Source organism: Squalius cephalus (genome assembly GCF_949319135.1).
Source record: "Squalius cephalus genome assembly, chromosome: 8".
In the NCBI taxonomy this organism is placed as follows: domain Eukaryota; kingdom Metazoa; phylum Chordata; class Actinopteri; order Cypriniformes; family Leuciscidae; genus Squalius; species Squalius cephalus.
Genome location: NC_137129.1, coordinates 19,769,129 through 19,794,454, shown reverse-complemented (window position 1 = coordinate 19,794,454; position 25,326 = coordinate 19,769,129). Strand labels below are relative to the sequence as shown.

The following is a 25,326-nucleotide window of genomic DNA, read 5'->3' as shown; positions in this document are numbered from 1 at the left end:
TTCCTGAGACTCTAGCACAGATAGTTATAAAATTGATGCTTCTTATGTGGTACAGAGACATATGCTTGAAAGTCTTTATCTATCAAATGGTTAAAATTAAGAGCAAAGTGTTCAGAATCTGCCTGACAGGAAAGTGACTTGTGTTTAATATTTGTGCTAACAAAACTTTCTGGGGAAAGAAAAGACACATCTGCACTAAAATCAAATGTTTGACAGGCTTTTAGGGAGGCAGGACAGTGCAGTTATATATGGGATCGTAACCAATAGCTGAAATACTGAAATAAAACAACAAGTGTCAAAACTAGGACATTCATCAATGTGCAGTGCTCTCAGCGAGGAAACGAATTGCGGTATAAACGTGCTATGTGTTAACCTTTGTTTAATGAAAGCAGGAGTGAGAGAAACACATGTATATAGATACCCTGGTAATACCAAACTCTGCTACTTCGCTTTGCTTCGTAGACAGAGTCTGGCATGACATAATTGAAAAGCGGTTTCTTTCTCGCGGGGGTGGTGGTGGGGGGGTGGGGGGTGGTGCTTGTCTGAAGTTTAAAATCATCGGTTACCCGTAAGCCAATCACATAACGTTTGGTTATGGCGTGTGTTATGCGCATGCTCAGCCGCATATAACTTCCACTGTAAACACATGTATGATGCGAAAACAAAACCATCGAGCGAAATACCGGAGTGAACATGGCTGTGAATGACTTTTGCAGATTATGTGAAGTAAATCTACACATCCACGGTACAATCAGCGACTACGTCACGGCTCTCAGCCCGCCCTCTGTTCGTTGATTGGCCGGCTGTTTTGAGGCCGGAGGAAAACGGGGAAAACGGTCGCTATCTCAGACTGAGTACAGAATCGAACTGAAATTGAGCGGAAGTACGAAGTCTGACGTAGTCAGGCTAGTATATAGATGGAGGAGTGAAGAAAGGAGCGCAAAGAGGAAAACAGAAAAACTTACATCAATGTAGTTTGCATTGACATAGTCTGAGTTAGGATCAGCCAGGAGAGAATGCATTTTGACACGGTGGCGGTCTTCTGTTTGGGATAAGAAAAATTAAGAACAATGCTAGTCAGAAATAATAATAATAATAACAACAATAAAAATAATAATGCTCTGTTTCAAAACCTGGTCAGCCACCTACCTTGACTACAACTTGGCAACATCTTTGACATGATAACTCTGCTCTATTTTAAACAAACATTTTACCCAATATTTGTGTATGTTATGTATATTATGCATATTAAAGTACCAAGCCATTATCTTAGCAACATGTGCTAACAGGAAACTATATATAACATCAAACTATACTATAATCATTACTGTGAATAACACTTACGACCCAAAAGGGTGTCGTGTCGGCCCTTGGTCTTGTCCTTCTTTTCATTTATGTCCCAGCCATCAAAAAAACTCTACAAATACAAACAGAGATATTCAAATGATTGTAGTGTGTTGGACATCACATCAACTATATATAGCCTACTATCAATAAAAAGTCTGTGGCCATAAATTGATCAAAAGTGACATTAAAGACTTAATAATGTTACAAAAGATTTATATTTCAAATAAAGATTGATCTTCATTATTATTTTATTTTATTTAAAATGGATGTTTATGTACATTTATTTGCATTCATGGCAGCATGTTTTTCATCATATGATGATCAAACGATGAAGAAGAGCATTATATAAGAGCATCCTATACAACCTAGCACTCAGAATCACTCTCCAAGCTGGGCAAACGCTTCACGCAAATTGCGATCAGCACTAAATTTGGGGCCATGTTTGTAGTATTACCTCATTTGCATAATTCCTTTAGTGAAGCTGGTAAAACAACACAGACAACACATGCAAATGAATTAAGCTTTCAGTGTGCAAATCATTCTTAATGAATGCTTTCTTCTTCATCCATTGGGGTCTTGATTTGAAATTGTACAGCACATATTTAATGGCACCCATTGTGAGATGGGCACCAGATATAGCTTTGCATTCCTGTCACTTTAGCAGGTATTGTTTAGTCATGTATTTTGAATTTGAAAACACATCTCCCTCTGTCTATAAAAAGCATTGAACTTTCTTAGTGTCAAATTCAAGACAAGCAAGTAGCTGACAGTTTTCAGTACCTTCTGTTTGTGGATGTACACAGAAAGCTGTGAGCCCTGCCAACGTATTCCAGCTGTCTAAGTGCTTTCTAATGCCGCATCGTTTTTGAGCTAATGTGTGACAGCTGTTTAGCACACATTCCACCCCGAAAGCAGGTGAAGTGTAGCACCTGGCAATTACATCTAAATAACTGTAATTTAAAAAAAGACCCCCCAAAATAAGTGCAAGTCACGTTTTCCCACTCGTCCATTAAGTCCCCTTCGCTCTCACATTTTATCAAGTCAGATGCAGTTTACGAAGCAGATGCATAATTAGGATGCAGATGTTAATTTCTTGTTGGGCGCAGCACTTTTTTCAGGAGTATGTAAGTGATTTGCTTTGTTCTAAAACAAAAATAAAGATGGAGGCAGAAGTGATCAAATCAATAATGGTAAACGGAAGCCAAAGCATGTTCTCTTGACATGCAATAACTAATGAGGTTCATTCTCGTGTTTTATGCAGCACGTTTGAGCTTCAGCAAGAACCAATGAGGTTCAATCTCGTGTGTTATGCAGCACAATTAGACCCATTACATTTTTTCACTGTATAGAGAAAGGGCACTGTTGATCAGTTAACAGGTTTTACCGTAGCATTTGTACAGTTAAAATTACAATCATTCTAAAATATTATCTAAAATTCTAGTTCCTTCCTGAGGTTTTGTGCTAACCAGTCGCAGCTGCAGTGAGAAATAAGCCGTTTCCTCAGTCACATTTATGTTGTAATGTTAACATAATACAGGTTACACGTTACTAAAAGTCTACCCACTACATTATAGAATCTATATGAACAGAGTTCAGGGAGACACTGTATACTGTAACGGAGGTGCATCTGTTGGGAAACAGTGTTGTGAAAGAAGCTGTGCCAGTGTCTGCTGGTCTTAGTTGGATTGTCTGCTAGAGGGAAGCTGTTAAAACAAGCAGTTACCAGGGCGGAAAATAATCTTCAATAATATTTGTGGCCTGGTTCACTGTTCTGGCCATGTAGAGCTCAGCCAGAGAGGGAATATTGCAGTGCTTGCTTTATCAGGACACCAAATAATATGCTGTATGTATTTTTAACCACTTTTAGCAGAGTCAAACAATGACAGAAGAAGTAATTACAATTTCAGTGGTGTCTCTGAAGAACTGTATGGGACAAGGTTGTATCTGAGAAAGTACATGCATTGATGTGCTTTCTGACAGAAGTAATGTTCTTTTTTTATCACATCTGAGAGTGAGATGAGATGAGAAGAATAATTTGCAGAATTAGTTCTACATTGACTGAAGAATCCCTGATCACCTCAGAGGGTAGTGCTGGGGTGTGTTTCCTGAAATCAATGATGTTTTCAAAAGTCATAGGACATTTTCAGACACATAGATCCTTTGCTTTGTACTGAAACAGGGACTTAAATTGTTACAATGTTGCAGTTTCTTCTTGGATCAGTACACTTTCACAAGGCAACATTTCAAAGTGTAGGCTACCAAACTGTTTATGCAAGTCGCATGCAAGTAAATCTGTCCTAAATTGGTCAGAACTGTTTACAGTAGGTAGTCAACCAGAATGCCTATTACTGCCGCGCTAGCTGCCACGGCAAAGTCACCGCAGCAAAAATAAACCAGTCCCATTTCAAAGTCGTTCAAAGGATCATTTTGCAAAACAGTTGCAATTGCCGCATTTTGAAACGTAAGTGGGGCTAATGTCAATTAACAGTAAGGATGAAATTCTAAAACTATGGTAATTTCCAAATAAGCATACAACAAACATAAAAAAAAAAAAAAAAAACATAAAAAAAGCTATTGATATTTGCTGTACAATAATGAAACAACCTAATATTTGGTGTAGTTGAAACTGCATGTTATAGTAATAGGCTAATTTTATTATTAAATAAAGAAAGACAATTTGGTTAATGTTGTTTAAACAAACGATACATACATATAGACTATTATTTGAATGAACAGTGAACTATTATATATCTCTGTTTGTAGGCTATCTGTTTATTAAAAAAAAAAAAAAAAACAGCACAACGTATTGTAAAAAAAATAACTTTTTAAATTATTTCAGCAAGAATGAGACTGATTAAATATATATAAAAAATAAACAAACACAACAGAATAGAACAAACTTTTAGAACAAAAATAAAAAATTAAATAGCCTATGCCTATTAGGCTACAACAGAATTGGTTAAATTTAACGAAAGCAAAAATTAAATATTTAATAGTACATTTTAAACCGAATAGAACAAACTTTTAGAACAGAAAAATAGAATCAAAAGTTAAAAATAGAGACGACAACAATATAGCCTATATTTCATAATGTAGACGTTGGTGGGCAACAGAAGCCTATTATTCAGGGGAGCAGCGCAATAACAAACAAACAAACAGAAAATACACCAAAAGACCATCATATCTCGCAGTCAGTGAAAATAAATTAAGTGCAATGGCGCTGATTATTTTTAATATTCTACTGAGGAATGAGATGAATGAAGAGCTCTTCTCTCTCCACTTCTGGGCTTTCTAGTAAATTCGTGGTCAAGTCATGTTATGTTGTTATTATCGGAGCCGGCCAATTTTATCGTGTGGAGCTATGTCTACCAAGGTGGGTAATACATCATACACAGTATCATAGAACATTGTGTTTATGTTGAATTGCTGTAAAGTGGTTCGTGTTTCTCACTCGTTCTCGCTTCTCACTCTCACTTCCTATTTCCAACTTACATTACTCCCCATGTTGCAAGGTTGGTTTTCCGCCTGGGAACGCTGGGGGGAGTGGGGAAAGTGACCATTTTCACCAGAACAGGCTATTTAACCATCCAAATGATTTCTAAACGGTTTTATTAAGTTGAAATAGTTGCCAAGTTCCCCTTTAAACATCATTCAATAAAATCAGAACCATTGCTTCTGCTCCTGAATTGAGAGATAACATGCAGCGCGTTTCAGTTACGATCTTGACTCCAGTGGCCTTAATGCATGCAAAGCATTTTGGGATTGTTTTGAATGAAATATTGAAGTTTATAATGAAATGTTTTGGCCCACCATGCCGAGTGGCGCTACGCATTGTTCTAAAATCGGGTTTTATTCTGGGATGTTGAATTAGTGTTCGACAAATGCGCCGGCGCGTTCATTTGGATTTATTTTTCTAATAACAGCTAAAAGAACTTAATAGCCATATAACTTAAATAACTTAATAAAATAACTTAAAATAACTTAATTTGGTCATACAAATAAGAGTACATAATTCAAAACTGTAAACTTTTATTCATGTACACTCACAATAGGCTAACGACAAAACGTTTTCTGTGGTCTCTGTCTCCAGGAACTGCGCGTCACAAAAATGAACCGAAAGCCACTTGCCTCAGCTAGGTCACAATAAGAAATAAGTATAAAGCTTTAAATGTCTAAATATTTAATAAATGTTATCTGATTATGTAATCCATATGAAACCGAGAGACACAGAGAATCTACTCAAACATGTTTAGCTATCATGTGTATGAGCGCGTCCCATGAGGATAGGACAACGCAAGAGTGAAAATCTTGCTTTAATTAAACGTAAATCGCCCTGAATTAAAATGTATAAACAGATCAAATAATTTCTGTCGAAATGTTGCGATATTGTTTCATTTAAGTTCATAATTATTCTATAAATGTTTAGTTTAACAGCAGCACAAAATACCCACTGTGGTTCGAGATTTATTTGGTTATTAAATAAAAATAACCGCCTTAATTCACAAATCGCACCATGGTTTTAAGGATCCAAAGATTGCAACAAAGATTGCAATGCAACGTAATGAACTGACTCCATATGAGGAAATGTAGTGAACTTGTAATTTCAATGAAAAGCATGATGAATTTATATGGAAACAAGCTTTAGGAGCTTTCCATCTATACTCTCCTCATGTTATGTTGCATTCGGAGATCAACTACTTTTGACTGACACAATTCCAGCCACCGGAAACACTAACTGATAAAGCGAGTCATACAAAACCTTTCTTTTTAGTTAACTTTGTGTACACAAACAATGTAGTCAATGCTCAAGTTCATGTGTAGAGCCCCTGGTGATACTACAAGTGCAGTTTTATGTTGTGTCGAGCTTTCTTAGTGTTTTAAAAATAGCGATTTTGATGCTGTCATAGAAGTGCCCCATGCACTCCCATTCAAAAGGCATTTTGACCTAAAACGAAAATACGGTCAATCTTAAAAATGACGTTTCCATTCTAATTCTGCTTTTACACGAAAGTTTGACTCGGGTAGATTAACAAAAAGAGGTTGTACTGTGAATGTAAGATTAAATGCAAATATATATCACAAGGTTGTGTCTGTCATTGTATTTCTGTGAATGGCATTTTACACATTTGTGACTATTTGTCTGCAGCTTCAAATTCAGAATACAGGTTTGTGACTATTGTCTGCTAGTGCAAATTTTAACATTCAACTTTTTTATTTTACAGGTTTTCACATTGAAGCTGTGTAAATGTTTGCGTACAAGTACAAATATTTATTGTTCAAGTTCTCAAATTCACATCTACGTGCTCTGGAGCTTTGCTACTATTTTACCTTCATATTCACTCCCGCTGTAACTGCGCTGAATTTTGGGGAAAAAAATATATGTTTTTGAAAGAAGTCTCTTATGCTCACCAAGGCTGCATTTATTTAATTTATTATAAAAAAAAATAAATAAAAAAAAATAAAAAAAATTATTATATATATATATATATATATATATATATATATATATATATATATATATATATATATATATATATATGTAGTTAAAACACTAATATTGTGAAATTCTATTAAAATAACTCTTCTATTTTAGTATATTTTAAAATTTATTTGATTCCTGTGATGGCAGAGCTGAATTGTTCAGATTCACATTCAGAAATCATTCAGTAATTCTTTGGAACATACTGCTTCTAATTTGTCAGAAAGACATTCATGCCCATGAGTTTGCTCAGTAAAATATCTGGGATGGTTGTATAAAACTCTGAGCTAAAGTCTACAAGCAATATTCTGTGCTTCTCTTAGATCCAGATGCTGCATGACACAGCTTAAGGCCATTTTAACCAACATCACAGACTGATTTGCAGGCCTCCTTATCAAACTGCTGTGGATCCAAGTGAGGAGAAGTGACTGATTTCAGATATGTAGAAAAAAGCATTCAAATTAGTGTAACTGGAGAGTAATTTATAACTGGATTTTTTTTTTTTTTTTTTACTGGTACAATAAAAAGTTTCAAACAGTTTTGTACTGTGCACAGACTGATTGGTTGAAAATGTCTGTGAAGATTGGATCCACGCTCAATACATATTTAGGTCTATATTTACAATTTATGCATTTGTTAGTTATATAAATAATATGTGTATATATTGTCTTTAATGTAGCTGGAGATACTGGTCAGGACCTGCTGCCTCTAAACAGTTAAGTTCATTTGAATTCTGTTCTTTGACCTCAATGGCACTAAAATATATTGTAGAAGGAGGCAGAGAATTGTCTCTGAGAGAGACCATATTTATTCCAAAATTCCATGTCACATTGGGCTTTCCAAAATGGCACAGTGGTGTAGTTTGATGTGTACTGCGACCTATAGGGTGTCCCACATTAAAACAAGGCTGTGATGCACCCTTGATGCACCCTTTTGCACAGTCTGCAAGGGCAGCATTTGGGCCAGAGCCACAGCTGTATAAGATATTAAACTTTTCGGATTGGTAGTGATTGTTGTTTCACATAGCACTTCACACGCAAAAATTGCTGAATACTTTGTGCCTGCTAAGGACACAGTTTTGTATTTTTCTGATTTCTGTACTTTCAATTACTTTCAATAACTTTCGATTTTGGGCAAGTATAATGTCTTTAAAATATTCATGCAGTTCTACTATCATATCACTCTTTGAATTGATGTATATTTCTAAATTTCTAAACCCACTAAAATTTTTAGAGCACACTCACATTAGTTTGTCATAAGAGCTCAGGTGTGTACCCACAAACCTTACCCAAGTCTGCTTAAAAAGGTGGCTGTTCTGTGATGATCCTTTGGAAACAAAACCAAACGTTCAAAAACCAAAATACAAAAGCAAGGACGAGCAACACTATCCATTTAGCAGAATTCTTCTACATAGCCGTTACCTAGAAACAGGTGTGAACTGTTGCCTCTTTAATGATGCAATCATACTCTGGTTCAGACCAAGCAATCGAATCACATGTGAAAGCACCCTAAAGCTGATACCAAGGTGATGGTCAGCCATTGCTGAATGTCTGTCGTCCTAATTTTTGTGGTATGTTCCACATTGTTGGCACTAGTCAGACCCCCGTCAGCAGCTTTTCAGCTGACTGGGCATGTTCAATTGGTGGAGGAGATCACTCTGATTGGACATTCAGCTTTGCAAACCAGTGCACAATAAGAAAAACAGAAATGATGAAAGCAAGCAAATAACAAAATCAAGAGGGCACACACAGAATGATCTTTTCATTTTCCATTTACATCTGATCTGTGATGTTTTCATTTAATATAGCATCTTCTGTTTTGTCTTCGGTTTGTATATCCATAGTCCTAGCTCCTTTAGTTTCCCTTTTTGAATGATTAACCCTCTGGGGTCGACAAACGTGCCCGTGTGTTTTGCTGGATTTTCTTCACGTTGTAGCACAATAAACTTAAATTACTCCGTCATTTATGGTCATAAAGAAAAAAGAAATATAATATAATCTGTGATATTTCTACTTTTGTATGTGTCCACTTACAATCAAATCAAAACATTGTGCTTTTGTAAAATGAAGAAAATAAACAGGGTGTGCTTTCTGCCTCCCTGTCACGGTGAACTTTTTTTTCTTGAGCACGTCTATAAACTGAAACAAAACTCAGCGAATACTTGTCACACATTTATGAGCCATATACCTTTATAATCATTTAAGTGTGTACATTTAAATGATCGGATTCAAACTGAAAACCAATATTCTCTGCTTAAGTAATTTGTATAAAACCAACAAGATGTCCAGCTTCTCACGCGCTTGCTCATTCATTTTAATTTGACCACGCCCACACGCGCAAAAGAGATTCACATGCAAATCTCCACATGGAACGCGAACGCGCTCATTAGCCTACCTCAAAAACAAAGCACCAAAAAACTTCACAAGTCTCTGCTTTTCGTCGAGTTTGAAAGACGTACATGCCGTGAGCTTACATTGGCTTTACCTCAGAAGAAGAAGAATGCGATTTGAAGACAAGAAAGATGTAAGGTAAGAAATTCTTACTTATTAGTTTATGTTATTGTTGCATAAACTTCACATTGCAGTCAAACTGTTGCTAGATATATGGTGAATATTATAATATTTAGACCCGTGTTTACTGTTACTGTGTTTGTGGATATCTGCTCAAACATAGATATGTATAATATGGTAACCATAATGTTTCATATTTTGGATCGTGTTTGAAAAGCAAAACGCACCAAACATTAGGCTTCATGTTTTTACTATTATCTCATTTCATATCATCATAACGAATGGAAACATTTGAAGTAACATATGATAATCAATATATTTTTCTCGTAGTTGTTACTGAAATCTTTTGGAAGATTTATAGGCTGCTATAGGTTATTGTTATTATTATTTTATGCAGCACTGCGCATAGCCTATGCCTACAAGGCACAACAAACCTGGTGTTCATTATATTATATATTGTTGGAAACATTTGTGTGAGTGTTTGTGTGTGTTCTTTGAATTTTAAAAAGCAAATTTAACCAGAAAATACTGATATCAGTATGTTCACTTTTTTTATTTTTTCAGGGCCCAGATGCTGCACTGAGTCCTACTGACTTCAACATTCTCATGAGTCTCTGTATATGAACATGGTAAAGTGAAAATCAAACACCTTGGAAATTAAAGGTATGTACAATGTTTTTAGGAATGGCACAAAGGTCTCTGTCTTTGGATTATTGTTTTCAATAATGTGCTTTTTTGTCATTTGTTGTGTATGTTGTGTTGTAAATAAATCCAAACAGTCAAAAAGCCATTCTTTATTTAATCTCCTCATTCTTTGTGCAAGGTTGCTCAGAATGACAGGGCCTGATAGCTCCTAAAATAGGGCCATTAGGGAGTGTCTTTGTCTTTCTCAGGTGTGAAAGGCTTACATATTAATGAGGTGATCCGCCCCTTCGCATAAAGCTTTCTCACACAAAACACGTCTTACAGTTTTTAAATCAATATATTGTCTTATCTGAATGAGCAGTCAGGGTGATTTTCACATAGTTTTGGAGCAAATATTCTAGGCTACGTGATACAATTTTCAAAAGTCTTGTGAAGAAATAATCAGTATGGGTTTCATGAGCTTATTTCAGTGACAATTGTTTTTTGTATTTTCACAAACCACGCATAAACGTCATTATCTCAAAACTACAAACTTTTACACACATGCTGCTGACATATTATTGTAGCAGAGTTTGTGCTAAATACAGTGTAATCAGACTTTAGCCATGAAAATGTCACAAGTAACAGAAATAAGCACAAATGTCAGAGCATGTCAGAACACCTCCAGGCCCAGAAAACACCTCAGACCCCAGAGGGTTAATGTTCTGTGCCTATCATGCCGAAAACCAGGAATGGAGGAATTTTGGCCCGCTCTTCGTTACAACGTTGCTTCAGTTCATTGCGTTTTGTGGGCAATGGGCATTTGTTTATGCACAGCTCTCTTAAGGTCCTGCAACTGAGTTGAGGTCTGAGCTTTGACTGGGCCAGTGCAACACTTTTCTTTTCTTTTTCAGCCATTCTGTTGTAGATTTGCTGATGTGCTTGGGATCATTGCCTGTTGCATGACCCTATTTAACCCCTTAAGTGTCACCGGCCCACCGGTGGGCCCAAAATCATTACATATTTAAAACAGTAATATCCTATAACAAACATAAACTAATCTTGACAAACTATATATCATTTGAAAGCTTACAAACTCTAGTTTTCATATTTGGTGAATGATTTTCAAAATAAATTACAGAGGAGCTGTAATTTATCAATTTGCAACAAAAATATTTTCATATTCCTAAGGCGTGTTCAGACCTTTATTTTGAAATAGCAATGAACATGAAAAATCATGAAAGAATGGTTGAAACCTCAGTTTGTTTTCATGCCAAGAGGTCAAAAGGTATCATCCATTCAATTATTTTAGAAAAAAAAGATATTAAAATGTTTTTAATAACACATATGGAAATGGAGGCGCCCTTATATGGGCAGTAATGGAGTCTGGTTGTCACCTAGTGAAAATGTTTGGTACTGCGCCCAAACAAAATCTCACTGAAAGCTCATTTTTTGAGATATCAACCTAAAATTTGAAACACAACTTACTCAGATTTTTGGCTTTGATTTTCTAGCAGTTTTAGAGTCGGCCAGGTTTAAAAAAAATATATTTTATATAAAATATGAATAATTAATTTTTTTACATTGTACATTTTCATACACTCAAACTTCTATAACTTTTTTTTTGTTTCACTTGCTTAATTTATTTCACTTCAACAAAAATCTGCCAAATGTCTTCTTTAAAACAAGACCAATTTTATGTCTATACTCCAAAGCATTCTTTAATTACAACCATTTAAAGTCGAAATGTGCATTTTCATGTATATTTAAAAAAAGGGGGGTGACACTTAAAGGGTTAAGCCAAGCTTTAGCTGTCGGACAGATAGCTTCACATTTGACTCAAAAATACTTTGGCATGCAGAGGAGTTCATGGTCGACTCAATGACTACAAGGTGCCCAGGTTCTGTGGCTGCAAAACAAGCCCAAATCATCACCCCTCCGCTGCCATGCTTGACAGTTGGAATGAGGTGTTTGTGCTGATATGCTGTTATTTGCGGAAAGGAGGGATTTAGAGAGACCGATTCATCCGTCGAGTCGTTTGAGAATCATTGAAAAATATATTTTGAGAAAATGAAACTGTTTTTTGACCTTTAATGCATGTAAACCTGTTGTAGGAGACCTCCAAAAACAAAATTAGGAGCCTTTAAAATAGCTTAATTGGGGCAATTTAACATGCTAACAGAGGTCTGTAGAGTCTGAGATGTAGCAATTTGTTTTTTGTTTGTCTTAACCTTGGGGTGAATTTGCTGGGATGTGAAGATTGGGAACTGTCTTGAATGTTTTCCACTTGTGAATAATCTTTCTCACGGTAGAATGAAGGACTTCAAATTATTTGGCAATGGCCTTATAACCCATCCTAGATTGATGGGCAGCAAAAAAAAGCTTCTCTAAGATCATTGCTGACATGTTTCCTCCTTGGCATTGTGTTAACACACACCTGTGTAACGACTGAGACCAAATCAGACACAATTAGTTGGTATGTACCATAAAAATCTCCAAACTTCACTCTGGTATCTGTGGTCCCATCCCCCAAACAGGGCAAGACAGTCCTAGTTGTCATGACCACGATCAGATAAGGTTTTATAGGTGTTAAAGAATGTGACCACATGCTCGAGAGAGAGAAAGACAATGGGAAGACAGAAACAATCTTTAATACAGACTTTGCTGCATTAATCATAGATTATCTATAAATTAACATGCATACCAGAAACTGTGTGAACGAGTGACTATTAGATCACTGTGTGATCTTGTGTACTATTATGTATATACCATGGTATGTATTTTATTATACAACCAACGGTCAATGTAACCTCACCTGTATCATGTCTCCTATCTAATTAATCCTCATGTAATGACTCACACTTTGATGTACATCACCTTCTCTTAGAATTGGTATAGGGGAGGGAATTGGTTTCTGATTCTCTGCTTGCATACAAAGTCCCTTTTACGATCTTAATCTTGTTACATGCTCTAAGTACTGTACATGCTAAGAAATAATTATTTTTAGGTGACCTTGAGTTATTCATTTAAAAGTTATTCATGAAAGAGTTTGTTAAAAGTTATTCATCAAAGAGTTTGCTACTGATTAATCGATTGTAATATTAATTTAGCTTACCTCAAAGTTAATCTAATTAACTGACCCAAATATTAATAATTAATCATAATTGGTAATTATGGATTATTATTAATATTTCCTCTTTGAGCTAATTTGTTACACCTGAATGCTCAATCATTCTGCCAAAACCTCTGCTTGTTTAGAGTTGGTCATGCTTGCTGATTCACAATTAATCAAAAGCATTGAATTAGGCTTGAAATGAAATGCCTTTGGTCTGCGGAATTTGCATAGCGTAACTCCGCCCCACCTCGTGGGTAAATAAGGAAGTACGCCAGCAACATGCAGTTATGTTTTCTCGCTGAGGAGCCGAGACTGAACTCAGGCGTTTCCAGTGGTACAGCGGAAGTGGCAGGGAGACGATCCCTTTCGTGGGGCAAGGTGGCTTGCCAAGGGAAAGACACATGCTCGGAGAGGCTTACAGTGGAAATACACAAGTGGGGGTCGCCCAGAGGGGGAACCATGCACATGGTGGCACCTGGCCAATCGCGAAAGCTTCCGGTGGCATAACTCTGGCGTTGATGTCAACAGTGCTGGAGGAACTCAGGGCTTCTCGGGGAGGCTCACCTGAGGAGAATATCACACGTATCCAGTCCGTGGAGTTGAATGGCAAGCAAGCAAAGACACCTGAGCAGATCCTAGTAAAGGCTGGTTGAAGCGAGTACATGAGAGGACTCCACTCGGAGATTGTAGAATGTCACGAATGTGTTGGGTGTCGCCCAGCCTGCAGCTCTGCAGATGTTTGTTAGAGAGGCACCATGCGCTAGAGCCCAAGAGGAGGCCACACACCTTGCTGCTGGTATGCTAAAGCAATGGCATCCACTATCCAGTGAGACAAGCTTTGCTTGTAGAGAGCCTTTCCCTTCAGCTTCCCATCATAACAGACAAAGAGCTGGTCTGAGGTCCTGAAACACTGCATTCTGCCTACGTAAGCACGGAGGGTGCGTCCTGGACAGAGCAGTGCCAAGGCTGGGTCTGCCTCCTCCAAGGGCAGCGCTTGCAAGTTCACCACCTGATCTCGAAAGGGAGTGGTGGGAACCTTGAGCACATATCCAGGCTGGGGTCTCAGGATCACGTGAGAGCAGACCGGCCTGAATTCCAGGCACGCAACGGAAAATGCCTGCAGGTCACCTACCCTCTAAATGGAGGCCAATGCAACCAGGAGTGCTGTCTTAATTGACAGGAACTTAAGCTCCACTGATTGCAGAGGCTCAAAGGGAGCACTCTGCAGGGCAGTTAAAACCACTGAGTGGTCCCAAGAGAGAACGAGAGGAGGGCGAGGAGGATTCAGTCTCTTCGCTCCTCTCAGGAACCTGATGACCAGGTCGTGCTTTCCCATGGACTTACCCTCGACTGCGTCGTGATGTGCGGCGATAGCGGCAACATACACTTTCAGGGTGGAGGGAAGCAGCCTTCGCTCCAACACTTCTTGCAGGAAGGAAAGCACGACACTGATCGGGCATTTTCTGGGGTCTTCTCGGCGAGAAGAGCACCAGGTGACGAAGAGGTCCCACTTCAATGCGTAGGCATGTCTCGTGGACGATGCTCTAGCGGAAGTGATGGTAGCCACCAATGCTGGTGGTAGGGTACTCAAACCTGCCCTGTCTCGTCCAGGAGCCACACGTGGAGGTTCCAAAGATCAGGACGAGGGGGTGCCATAGGGTGCCCCGTCTCTGAGAAAGGAGGTCCTTCCTCAGAGGAATTGGCCAGGGAGGTGCTGTCGCGATGAGTACAAGTTCGGAGAACCAGGTCCGGTTGTGCCAATGAGGGGCAACCAAAATGACCTGCTCCTCGTCCTCCCTGATCTTGCACAGGGTCTGTGCAAGAAGGCTCACTGCGGGAAACGCATACTTGCGGAGGCCCCGCGGCCAGCTTTGTGCCAGTGCGTCCGTGCAGAGCGTGCCCTCAGTCAAGGAGTAAAACAGGTCGCAATGGGACGAGTCAGAGTCAAACAGGTCTACCTGCGCGTCCCCGAACTGATCCCAAATCAGCTGAACCGTCTGGGAATGGAGTCTCCATTCTCCAGGGAGAGGCTGAAGCTGTGAGAGCTCGTCGGCTGCACAGTTCAGGTCTGTCTCCCAGGATACAAATGGCTCGAAGCGACCTCAGATGCTTCTGACTCCATAGGAGGAGGTGGCGAGTGAGTTGCGACATACGGCGGGAGCGTAGACCACCTTGTTGGTTGATGTACGCTACTGTCGCGGTATTGTCTGATCAGACTAGTACGTGCTGCCAGCAACTCGAGGCAATCGACATGCCAAAGGCGCTGGGGTCCTGTCCAGGAGCTCGCGCCAGCATGTCCATTGCACATGGCACCCCAGCCCGTGGTGGAGGCATCTGTTGAGACAACAACATGCCTGAAACTGGAAACTGAAGCACTCCGGCCCCTAGAAAGCTGAGGTTCGACCACGGGGTAAAGGTCTAATGGCAGATCAGAGTAACTGGTACTCAGAGCGTGCAGTGTTGACATGCCTACCTCGGGACTCGATTGCGAAGCCAGAGCTGAAGCGGTCTCATATGAAGCAGTCCGAGCGAAGTTACTGCAGCTGCGGATGACATATGCCCCAGGAGCCTCTGAAATAACTTTAGTGGAACCGCACTCTTGCCCTTGAACTGTCTCAGGTAAGTCAGCAGTGACTGCGCGTGCTCGCTCATAAGCTGCACGCACATGGCGACTGAGTCGATTTCTATACCGAGAAAAGAGATCCTTTGCACGGGGCAAAGTTTGCTCTTCTCCCGGTTGACCCGAAGGTCCAGACGGGCTAGATGCCGGAGCACTAGGTCCCTGTGTTCGCAAACCTGGACTTGAGAGTGAGCTAGGATCAGCCAGTCGTCGAGATAATTCAGGATGCAAACCCCGTGCTGCCGTAGCGGAACAAGGGCTGCCTCGACGACCTTCGTGAAGACGTGAGGAGACAGGGCTAGACCAAATGGGAGAACCGCGTACTGATATGCCAGCCCCTCGAAAGCAAACCGTAGGAACGGTCTGTGTCGAGGAAGAATGGAGACATGAAAGTAGGCGTCCTTCAGGTCGATCGTTGCAAACCAATCCTATGGCCGCACACATTCGAGAATGCATTTGGCCGTGAGCATCTTGAACGTAAGCCTGTGAAGGGATCGGTTCAAGACGCGCAGGTCCAGGATTGGCCATAACCCACCGGTTTCCTTCGGTACAATGAAGTAGGGGCTGTAGAACCCGGACTTCATTTCGGCTGGAGGGACAATCTCGACCGCACCTTTCGACAGTAAGGTAGCGACCTCCGTATGCATTGCCACCCAAAATAATGTAACGGACTCTCGGGGAAGAGATTGTGTGAAGTGAATTGCATAGCCGAGCCTGATGGTTCTCTCGACCCAGCGGGACAGGTTGGGAAGCTCCAGCTAGGCTCCCAAGAACTGAACCAGCGGGGTCATGGGAACTACAGACGTACCCTCGTGGGGCAGCGGAATGACCGGCCCAGACGTGGGCGGCGTAGCGACCCGGTGTGGGGGCACGGTCATTTGCCGCATCCTGACAGAGGAGGCCAGGGAAGGCAGAGCGTTGCACACTGCTATCCACGGCCTCTTGGGGCTCGGAGGAAGGGGCATCAGTTCTTAGAAAAAAGATTCTACCAGCTCCTGAGAAGAACTGAGCCCTAACTCCAAGCCGGCTAAGGGGTGGAGACGGACGGTGCTGCCCTCCTGCGACCTCCTCCTGCTCGTGGCTGGTGAAGGCTACGGAGCAGGAGGGGAGGAGCCACAGGGAGGCGGCCTCGGCGGGAAGCAGACAAAGGATGACCATCGGTGCAGAAGGCCTCAGTCTGCTTCTGGGGGGGGGTCGAAGACTGTTGGGCACAGTCCTCAACCACACCGCCGAAGAGCCCAGCCTGGGACATGGGGAAGCTGAGAAAACGCGTTCCCAGACACCCTCACTTCAACCTGGCTGAATGAGTCCATTCCTGGACCACACTTGTGGACATCACCTGGTCCAGGGATCACGCAGGTACCGATGTCGCCCATAGAGCGAGGTCAGTAGTGTGCGTGGCGGATCGACCAGCCCGGACATGGGAGGCATAGCGTCCCTGCGTGGGGGCGTGGTCGAGTTCCGCGTTCTGTCAGTGTTGGCCAGGGAAGAACCAGCGTTACACGGCGGCCTGGTCTGACAGAACTCCCGGGTCAGCACTGCCTTGAAGGCGAAGACGACTCACAGCACTGCATGCCTGTGCCACAGTAGTGGCAGAGAACATATAGACCATGATCGCCACACCAACGAGGGCAGTGAAGGCGGAGGATGCCCGCGGGCCACGATAAGTCACGGGAACTCTCGCAACCTGGAGGCATCCTGATGCACGTCCGGGAAGAAAGGCACTGGGGGCGAGTGCTGGTAGTGCAGCAAAAAAAAAAAATCCAGAAATCACAATATATGATTTTTTAACTATTTATTTTTATGATACAGCTGCAAATAAGTATTTGAACACCTGTATATCAGCTAGAATTCTGACCCTCAAAGACCTGTTAGTCTGCCTTTAAAATGTCCACCTCCACTCCATTTATTATCCTAAATTAGATGCACCTGTTTGAGGTCGTTAGCTGCATAAAGACACCTGTCCACCCCATACAATCAGTAAGAATCCAACTACTAACATGGCCAAGACCAAAGAGCTGTCCAAAGACACTAGAGACAAAATTGTAAACCTCCATAAGGCTGGAAAGGGCTACGGGGAAATTGCCAAGCAGCTTGATAAAAAAAGGTCCACTGTTGGAGCAATCATTAGAAAATGGAAGAAGCTAAACATGACTGTCAATCTCCCTCGGACTGGGGCTCCATGCAAGATCTCACCTCGTGGGGTCTCAATGATCCTAAGAAAGGTGAGAAATCAGCCCAGAACTACACGGGAGGAGCTGGTCAATGACCTGAAAAGAGCTGGGACCACCGTTTCCAAGGTTACTGTTGGTAATACACTAAGACGTCATGGTTTGAAATCATGCATGGCACGGAAGGTTCCCCTGCTTAAACCAGCACATGTCAAGGCCCGTCTTAAGTTTGCCAATGACCATTTGGATGATCCAGAAGAGTCATGGGAGAAAGTCATGTGGTCAGATGAGACCAAAATAGAACTTTTTGGTCATAATTCCACTAAACGTGTTTGATGGAAGAAGAATGATGAGTACCATCCCAAGAACACCATCCCTACTGTGAAGCATGGGGGTGGTAGCATCATGCTTTGGGGGTGTTTTTCTGCACATGGGACAGGGCGACTGCACTGTATTAAGGAGAGGATGACCGGGGCCATGTATTGCGAGATTTTGGGGAACAACCTCCTTCCCTCAGTTAGAGCATTGAAGATGGGTCGAGGCTGGGTCTTCCAACATGACAATGACCCGAAGCACACAGCCAGGATAACCAAGGAGTGGCTCTGTAAGAAGCATATCAAGGTTCTGGCGTGGCGTAGCCAGTCTCCAGACCTAAACCCAATAGAGAATCTTTGGAGGGAGCTCAAACTCCGTGTTTCTCAGCGACAGCCCAGAAACCTGACTGATCTAGAGAAGATCTGTGTGGAGGAGTGGGCCAAAATCCCTCCTGCAGTGTGTGCAAACCTGGTGAAAAACTACAGGAAACGTCTCTCACAGTGGACATGCACCTACGATGACAATTTCAGACCCCTCCATGATTTCTAAGTGGGAGAACTTGCAAAATAGCAGGGTGTTCAAATACTTATTTTCCTCACTGTAAGTGGAATATTTTGAATTTTGAAGGGCTGATATGAAAGACCTTTGAAAGGTTTGCTTACACTCTGGAGTCACATTCTGACATGAGTGTATGAGCCACGGTCTGAACCTATCCATATTTTTGTATACACACTTCTTTGTATGAGTGCTAAGATCGAGACTACGGTTCAAAAGTTTTTTTTGTACTTTTTTTTTTTTTTACTTTTTTTTACCCAGGCTGCATTTATTTGCCCCAAAATACAGTAAAAACGATAATAGTCAAATATTATTACAATTAAAAATAACTGTTAAATGTTATGTTATCCTCGGATGGAAAAGCAAAATTGTATTAATACTCCAGTCTTCAGTGTCACGTGATCATTCCGAAATCATTATAATATGTAATATGCTGATTAGATGCTCAGGAATCGTATTATTATCAATGTTAAAAAATGGTTGTGCTGTTTAATATTTTTGTGGAAACATATACAAATCTTTGTTGACATTATAGATGTATTTAATGTCACTTTGGAGGCAATAGGTTCTTCAAATAACTTCTAAGATAATAGAGCTGTGCAGTTTGCTAATAACAGTTTTGCTTCAAGTTATAAAACTCATTTAAATTGAACCCAGTAGGCATATAATTGTTGAATTGCTTGTCAAATCTCCTATATAACCTCAATGGACCCTCACCTCGTACTCCTGTTTGAATCCATACCCCTCGCCTGTCTTCATCTGGTTGATGTGCTGGAGCAGGTCTGCCACTCTCACAGCTGGGTGGAGCTGCCCTGTGTGGTATGGAGAACTTTTTCTCCTGCAATGCCTTCTGGGAGAACCACCCAGCAGGCTGCTGGACTCGTTTACAGAGCTGCGCTGCTCATCTGAGAAGTGTGAGAAAGAAGAGAGAGAAAGATAAACACAAACAGACTGTGGAGCAAATAAGAAGCTACAGTGCACTCAAAGGTAACTTGCAAATTGCATGGGAGTTGTTTGACTTATGGTGTGGACCGTAAAGGCTGAGGGAGTTGTCTTCCTGATACTGTGAATCGCAGTGAGTGTGAATTGAAGTAAAACTGTAGGGCCATAGTTATGGGGGGCTGTTAAAAGTTGTTCAGTTTGAAGAAAATGGTCCAGTTTTGAAACATCTGCCTTGTAGGGATGTTGCCAGACCCTTTAACTAGCATGAGCATGAGCCCTTTAGCATGAGCCCAAGTGAAATACCTCTGTTCCCCAGGAAAGTTTTCTTGATAAATTATTGTCTGGTAATGGAGATTATTGTATACTGACCCAATAATAATTTTCTCTGATAATGAAAAAGCTCTGTTTATCTCTCTCCACTGGCCACTAGTTGGGGCTCACACAAAGTTCAAGACATTGATGCTTGCATACAGAACGGCCACAGGCTCCATACCCTTCCCTCAGGCGCCTCGTGTTACCATCACATAGTCACAAAATCACTTTTAAGAACATTTTCATTAACTGTTCCTTTCCGGTGAACTGCCAAATCCTTTGCGATATTCAAGAAACCTGAAAACTCATCTCTTCTATGAGCAAGGTACTTAATTGCTGTTGTCAAATGCTTTATTTTGCATTAAACATAAAATATATTGTTTCTACAGATATAATCAGCAACATTAAAGGTGGTATCAGCGATTTCAGGCCCAAACATAAATGTTCACATTCATCTAATCTTACCTAACGATCCGCTAGCTGCCAGGGGCGGGTGTTGCAAGGTTTTCGCGTGCAGCCGTCATAGGCAGCCGTGCACGAGCGCAAAACCTCACAACACCCGCCCCTGTCGATGATTGGTTGGAACAATATTTATTTTGGTTTTGAGTGTTTGGCTAAACCGGGTGAAAACAACTGTTTTTGTGTGCAGATCTCAGAGCCTAGGCTGCCTACAGAGACGCGTTTTTTTGACGGCATGCTTATGGGACGGGCAGCTAGCGGATCGTTAGGTAAGATTAGATGAATGTGAACATTTATGTTTGGGCCTGAAATCGCTGATACCACCTTTAAATTAACAGTTTTATATTTCATTGTTTTTAATTCAATTATGTCATTTGCAATGCTTCATGGGATTGAAGTTCTTTCCCCAGACGCTAAGTACTACCTTTGTTCTTTTGCTTTAAATAAAAGTTTGTAATGTTGCAATTAGCTTTGTTTCTGATAGGCTTGATTCTTGGATTATAACACTTTAACAAAGTAACTACCAGTTACTTAACTTCTAGAACAAACAACACTGAAAAAGTGGACGAGCACAAATGCACTCTATTGTTTCCACTACTCTGCCCTACAAAGCAAAAAGGCAGTAACTGCATTTTTGGTCAAAAATTAGTTATTATCATTTTCATGACATTCAAGGCATCCTTTGTTATGTGACAAAACATCTTATCTCAAATGTGTGTCGTTTTGGAGAAAAATGGTAATAGTTTTTGGAGAATCTGTAGTTACTGCCTTTTTCCTTGGTATTGTGCCACGTTTTTGGTAAGTAATACAAAGCAAATTTACAAAGCAAGAATACAGTAACTGCAAAATAGGGGTAAAATATCAAATTAAATATGAGGATTGATATATACAAAGAATAAGCTAATATAAAGTAACAAAACAGCCACATGTCCAATAATCTACCTACAACTACTTAGGCTGGATGACAGAATAACTTTAAAGTCATTTTTCTCAGTTCTGCACTCTGCGTAGTTACTGCCTTTTTGCTTTGTAGGGCAGTACTGTCATGCAACATTTCAACAATAGCGGCCATATAGTGTTAGAATTAGCAACATTTATTACCACCAAACTGGCTTAATACTGCTCCAGATGACAGCTAGTTTGCTTTCAAGTGAGAGATTTGAAGGTGAAAAAGTTTAGAATAGAATAGAATAGAATAGAATAGAATAGAATAGAATAGAATAGAATAGAATAGAATAGAATAGAATAGAATAGAATAGTTCAAACCAACACTACAAAGCAAAGTACATCATAAGCACAGACATCTGGAGACAGACAGAAAGCCAGCGCTTTTACTTTACTGGCACACTACAAAACTCATCTGTTCCAGGGGACAGATAAACACTCCGACTCAAGACTCATTGACGAATGGGAGGATGTTTAATATATGGAGATAGATTATAGTGATCCATATGCAAATAATGACTGCTGGAGACAAACAGTGTTAAGTGTCTACTGTGACTGTAAGCATCTCAACAACTTTTTTCACCCCTTAACCAATACATGCATTTCATGTGGTGTGTGTGTGTGTGTGTGTGTGTGTGTGTGTGTGTGTGTGTGTGTGTGCGTGTGTGGTTCAGGTAACCCAACACTTTGGTGACAAAATGTCCCCACAAAAAAGGCAATATCCAAAGCCAAAGTCGGATTTGTGAAAATGCAGAAAGCTTTCTGTGATGGGAAGATTTAGTGGTGGGGTTAGAGTTAGGTGACAGAATATATAGAGCCAGATTTACTAACAGCTTGCGCCAGTGCAAACTCTCTTTTGGCATTAAAAACTACTGTCAATATTTACTAAAGATATGCAGTGAAGAATTAGCTGTGAAAAAGTGTAGATACAGTTATTTATGCGGCTAACCTTATTATTCATGCATTTGTAGAAGTTTTCCTTTCAGACGCAAAATGTACAGGATTCGAGTTTTTAAATTAATCATTGATGATTTACAAAGGTCTGTGCTAGTCAATTTACTGGTAATGTGCACCATTATTTACCATATGGCTCAAGGGGGTTAATAAAGGCCGTCTGCAAAGCGATGCGTTTTTGCAAGAAAAATGACAAACATAACGTTATAAAAAAAAAAAAACGGCCGTACACGAGTCTAGTTCTGGCCAAGAGTTCCCTCTTCGTATGGCCGTAACCTGAAGCCAGTGATTATAGTTTTATAAAGTTATACATATGGATCTTTATTAATACCCTGGAGCTGTATGGATTACTTTTATGGATGGATGTGCTATTACGGCTTCAAAATCTAAGTTACTATTCACTATCATTATAAAGCTTGGAAAAGTCAGCATATTTTTTGATACATCTCCGATTGTGTTTGGCTGAAAGAAGTCATATACACATAGAATGGCTTGAGGGTGAGTAAATTAAAAAAAATTTAAACTAACCCTTTAACCACGGCTGTACAAAAGCTTACTGTTGATCAGCACATGCAGACTGAGATGTCATTTTTAAAGAATCAAAAAAACTCCCACACTGACGAGCAAACTTGATTTTGTGCTACAGTGCAAACTACGCACTGAATCATCATCTTATTTTTCTGTTTTATGATGGGTGACAACAGGCGTTAAGGTGCAATAGTGCCACCTACTATGTTGAAGTGTCAACCAGTTACTGCCACTGGATTATTTTCAATATTATCATATGTGTTTGTGTACTCACTCTTGGCAGTGCAGTTATGTGAATCCATGAAGGTGTGCGCGGTACGATCATCCTGTTGCAGTGTACTGTGCTCTGTCGTACTGCAGTCCAGTGACCCCAGCTTACGTGTCTTCTCTTGACGATATGTCATGACAGCTTTGTTTATGTTCACCTTCTTCCTGCTGCAAAGTATGAAAGGCAAGAGTGAGACTACAGAACGAAGACTGTACGAAGAACGAAGACTTCGGACAATATGTACTATCAATTAAGGGGACAGAGATCTGGAACAAATTACCGGTTGTTGTGAGAGAAAGCCCGACTTTCCCCAGTTTTAAGAACCAACTTAAACAATGGCTTAAAACAAATCAAGTGTGTGCCCACTAATGATAATTGTTGTAATTTAGATAAATGGGTACGGTTCATTGTATTACTTTATAAGTGTATATATGTATACCAAACTAGATCCAGCACTTTGCAGCATCTAATAGCACTTTAAGAAATTGATAATGCACTTAATGCACTTTGAGTAGCACTTTACTGTGTATGTGTATATGTGTGTGTCCGTCATGTACGAGTATGCCATATTAGATGCCCTGTCTGCTAATTGCGGCATTTCTTATATGTTGTTGTTAATTGTAGTGTCTTTTAAATCGAATCATGTTTAAATTAAATGTTTAGCTGTGTTACTAGGTATTGTTGATGACCTCACATGGGACTACAAATGTAAAATAGCCTGGGGGCTAACTTTGGCATATGTACATTGCTGAAAAGCTATGTTCATTCATATGCATTGTCCCTTTTAAATAAATAAATACATAAGTAAATGAGAAAAAGGAAAAGAGAAAATACATAATAAACAATGCAGTGCCCAAAGTCTCTATGATGTTCTGGTCTCTAGATGTGATTGGCTCCTTCCTCCAATGTAAGCCTAGGGGATTTTTTTTATCCATTTAATTGAAGGGAAACATTTAGCATATAGCACACCTCTCCATAAGCTGCATAATTTTAACAATCACACATAAATTACAATATAACAGTAGAGAAAGATAAAGTGAGTGAACAAGAGAGAGAATGCTAAAATTTAGTTTGGAGTATAATATAAATAAAATATAATATAATCTCCATCATATCAAAGCTAAACAACAGAGACTGATGGGAAAATAATGGAACCTGAAGAGAGTATGACTTACGGGTAGTAAGGGTATGAATAGATGTCCCTTCTGGAGAGCATGAGGAGAGAGAGAGAGAGAAAAAAAATAAACATATATGGTAGCCTGGCTTCTAGTACATTTATGCATTTTGCAGATACTTTTATACAAATTAACTCAAACTATACATGTTTTAAAGGCATGCATTCCTTGGGGATCGATCTCATGACCTACGTCAGAGATCCATAACGGGTTCGTATCTGACTGCACTCAGACTGCACCAAACTCCTGCCAAGTTATTAAAAAGATTAGAAATTATGTAATGAGAAGATATCGAGAGACAAATATTTTTAATACATTAAACCAGGCTAAATTAATATGGGACAATAAAAATAGGCCAAAAGGGCTTCTTTGTGCTCACCTCAACATACGCAGTATGCTCCCTAAACGTGAACAACTGGACCATATTCTCAGGAATTCAAATATTGATATATTAGGCCTATCAGAAACTTGGCTTAATGAATCATCCCCTGAAGCTGGTGTTGTTTTCCCTGATTATAATGTGTTTAGAAGGGACAGAGGTAAAGGAAGAGGTGGGGGTGTACTGCTGTATGTGAAAAATAATTTGAAGTGTTTACAACTAAGTGTGCCAAGTGAGATCAAAATAGAAAATGTTTCAGTTAAAATTTCCCTCTCTGCAGAGATGAGTTTTACTCTGGTTTGCCTTTACCGTCCACCATCAGCCAAAGTTGACTTCTATGAACAACTGCAGGCACTACTTAAACATCATACAACATATAACAAGTCTAATGAAGTTATTGTAATTGGAGATTTTAATGTGAACTGGGACTGTAAAAAAGATAGGAAAACACTAAAGCATACGATGGAAAATCTTAATTTTTCCCAACTTGTTCAGCATCCAACAAGGATAACGAAACACTCTAAAACTAAAATAGATCTACTTTTCAGCAACAGACCTGAAAGGATAATTAGATCATACAATTTCCTGACTGGTCTCTCAGATCATAATATTATACTTTTTTCTAGGA

General features: G+C 40.0%; 1 protein-coding gene across 4 annotated transcripts in view; it reads right to left on the bottom strand.

The window, feature by feature from the left end:
* Nucleotides 1-25,326, bottom strand: part of ptprua (protein tyrosine phosphatase receptor type Ua) — a 582,203-nt gene that overhangs the window by 61,535 nt on the left and 495,342 nt on the right. For 3 of the 4 annotated variants that reach the window (XM_079878073.1, XM_079878074.1, XM_079878075.1), the window contains exons 15-19: nucleotides 24,320-24,349; nucleotides 23,151-23,311; nucleotides 19,454-19,641; nucleotides 1,345-1,417; nucleotides 966-1,042 (exon numbers count right to left, since the gene is read on the bottom strand). In XM_079878073.1, coding sequence (XP_079734199.1) covers nucleotides 966-1,042; nucleotides 1,345-1,417; nucleotides 19,454-19,641; nucleotides 23,151-23,311; nucleotides 24,320-24,349 — 529 coding nt within the window. The remainder of the gene's footprint in view (nucleotides 1-965; nucleotides 1,043-1,344; nucleotides 1,418-19,453; nucleotides 19,642-23,150; nucleotides 23,312-24,319; nucleotides 24,350-25,326) is intronic. The other variant, XM_079878076.1, reaches the window with a different exon arrangement.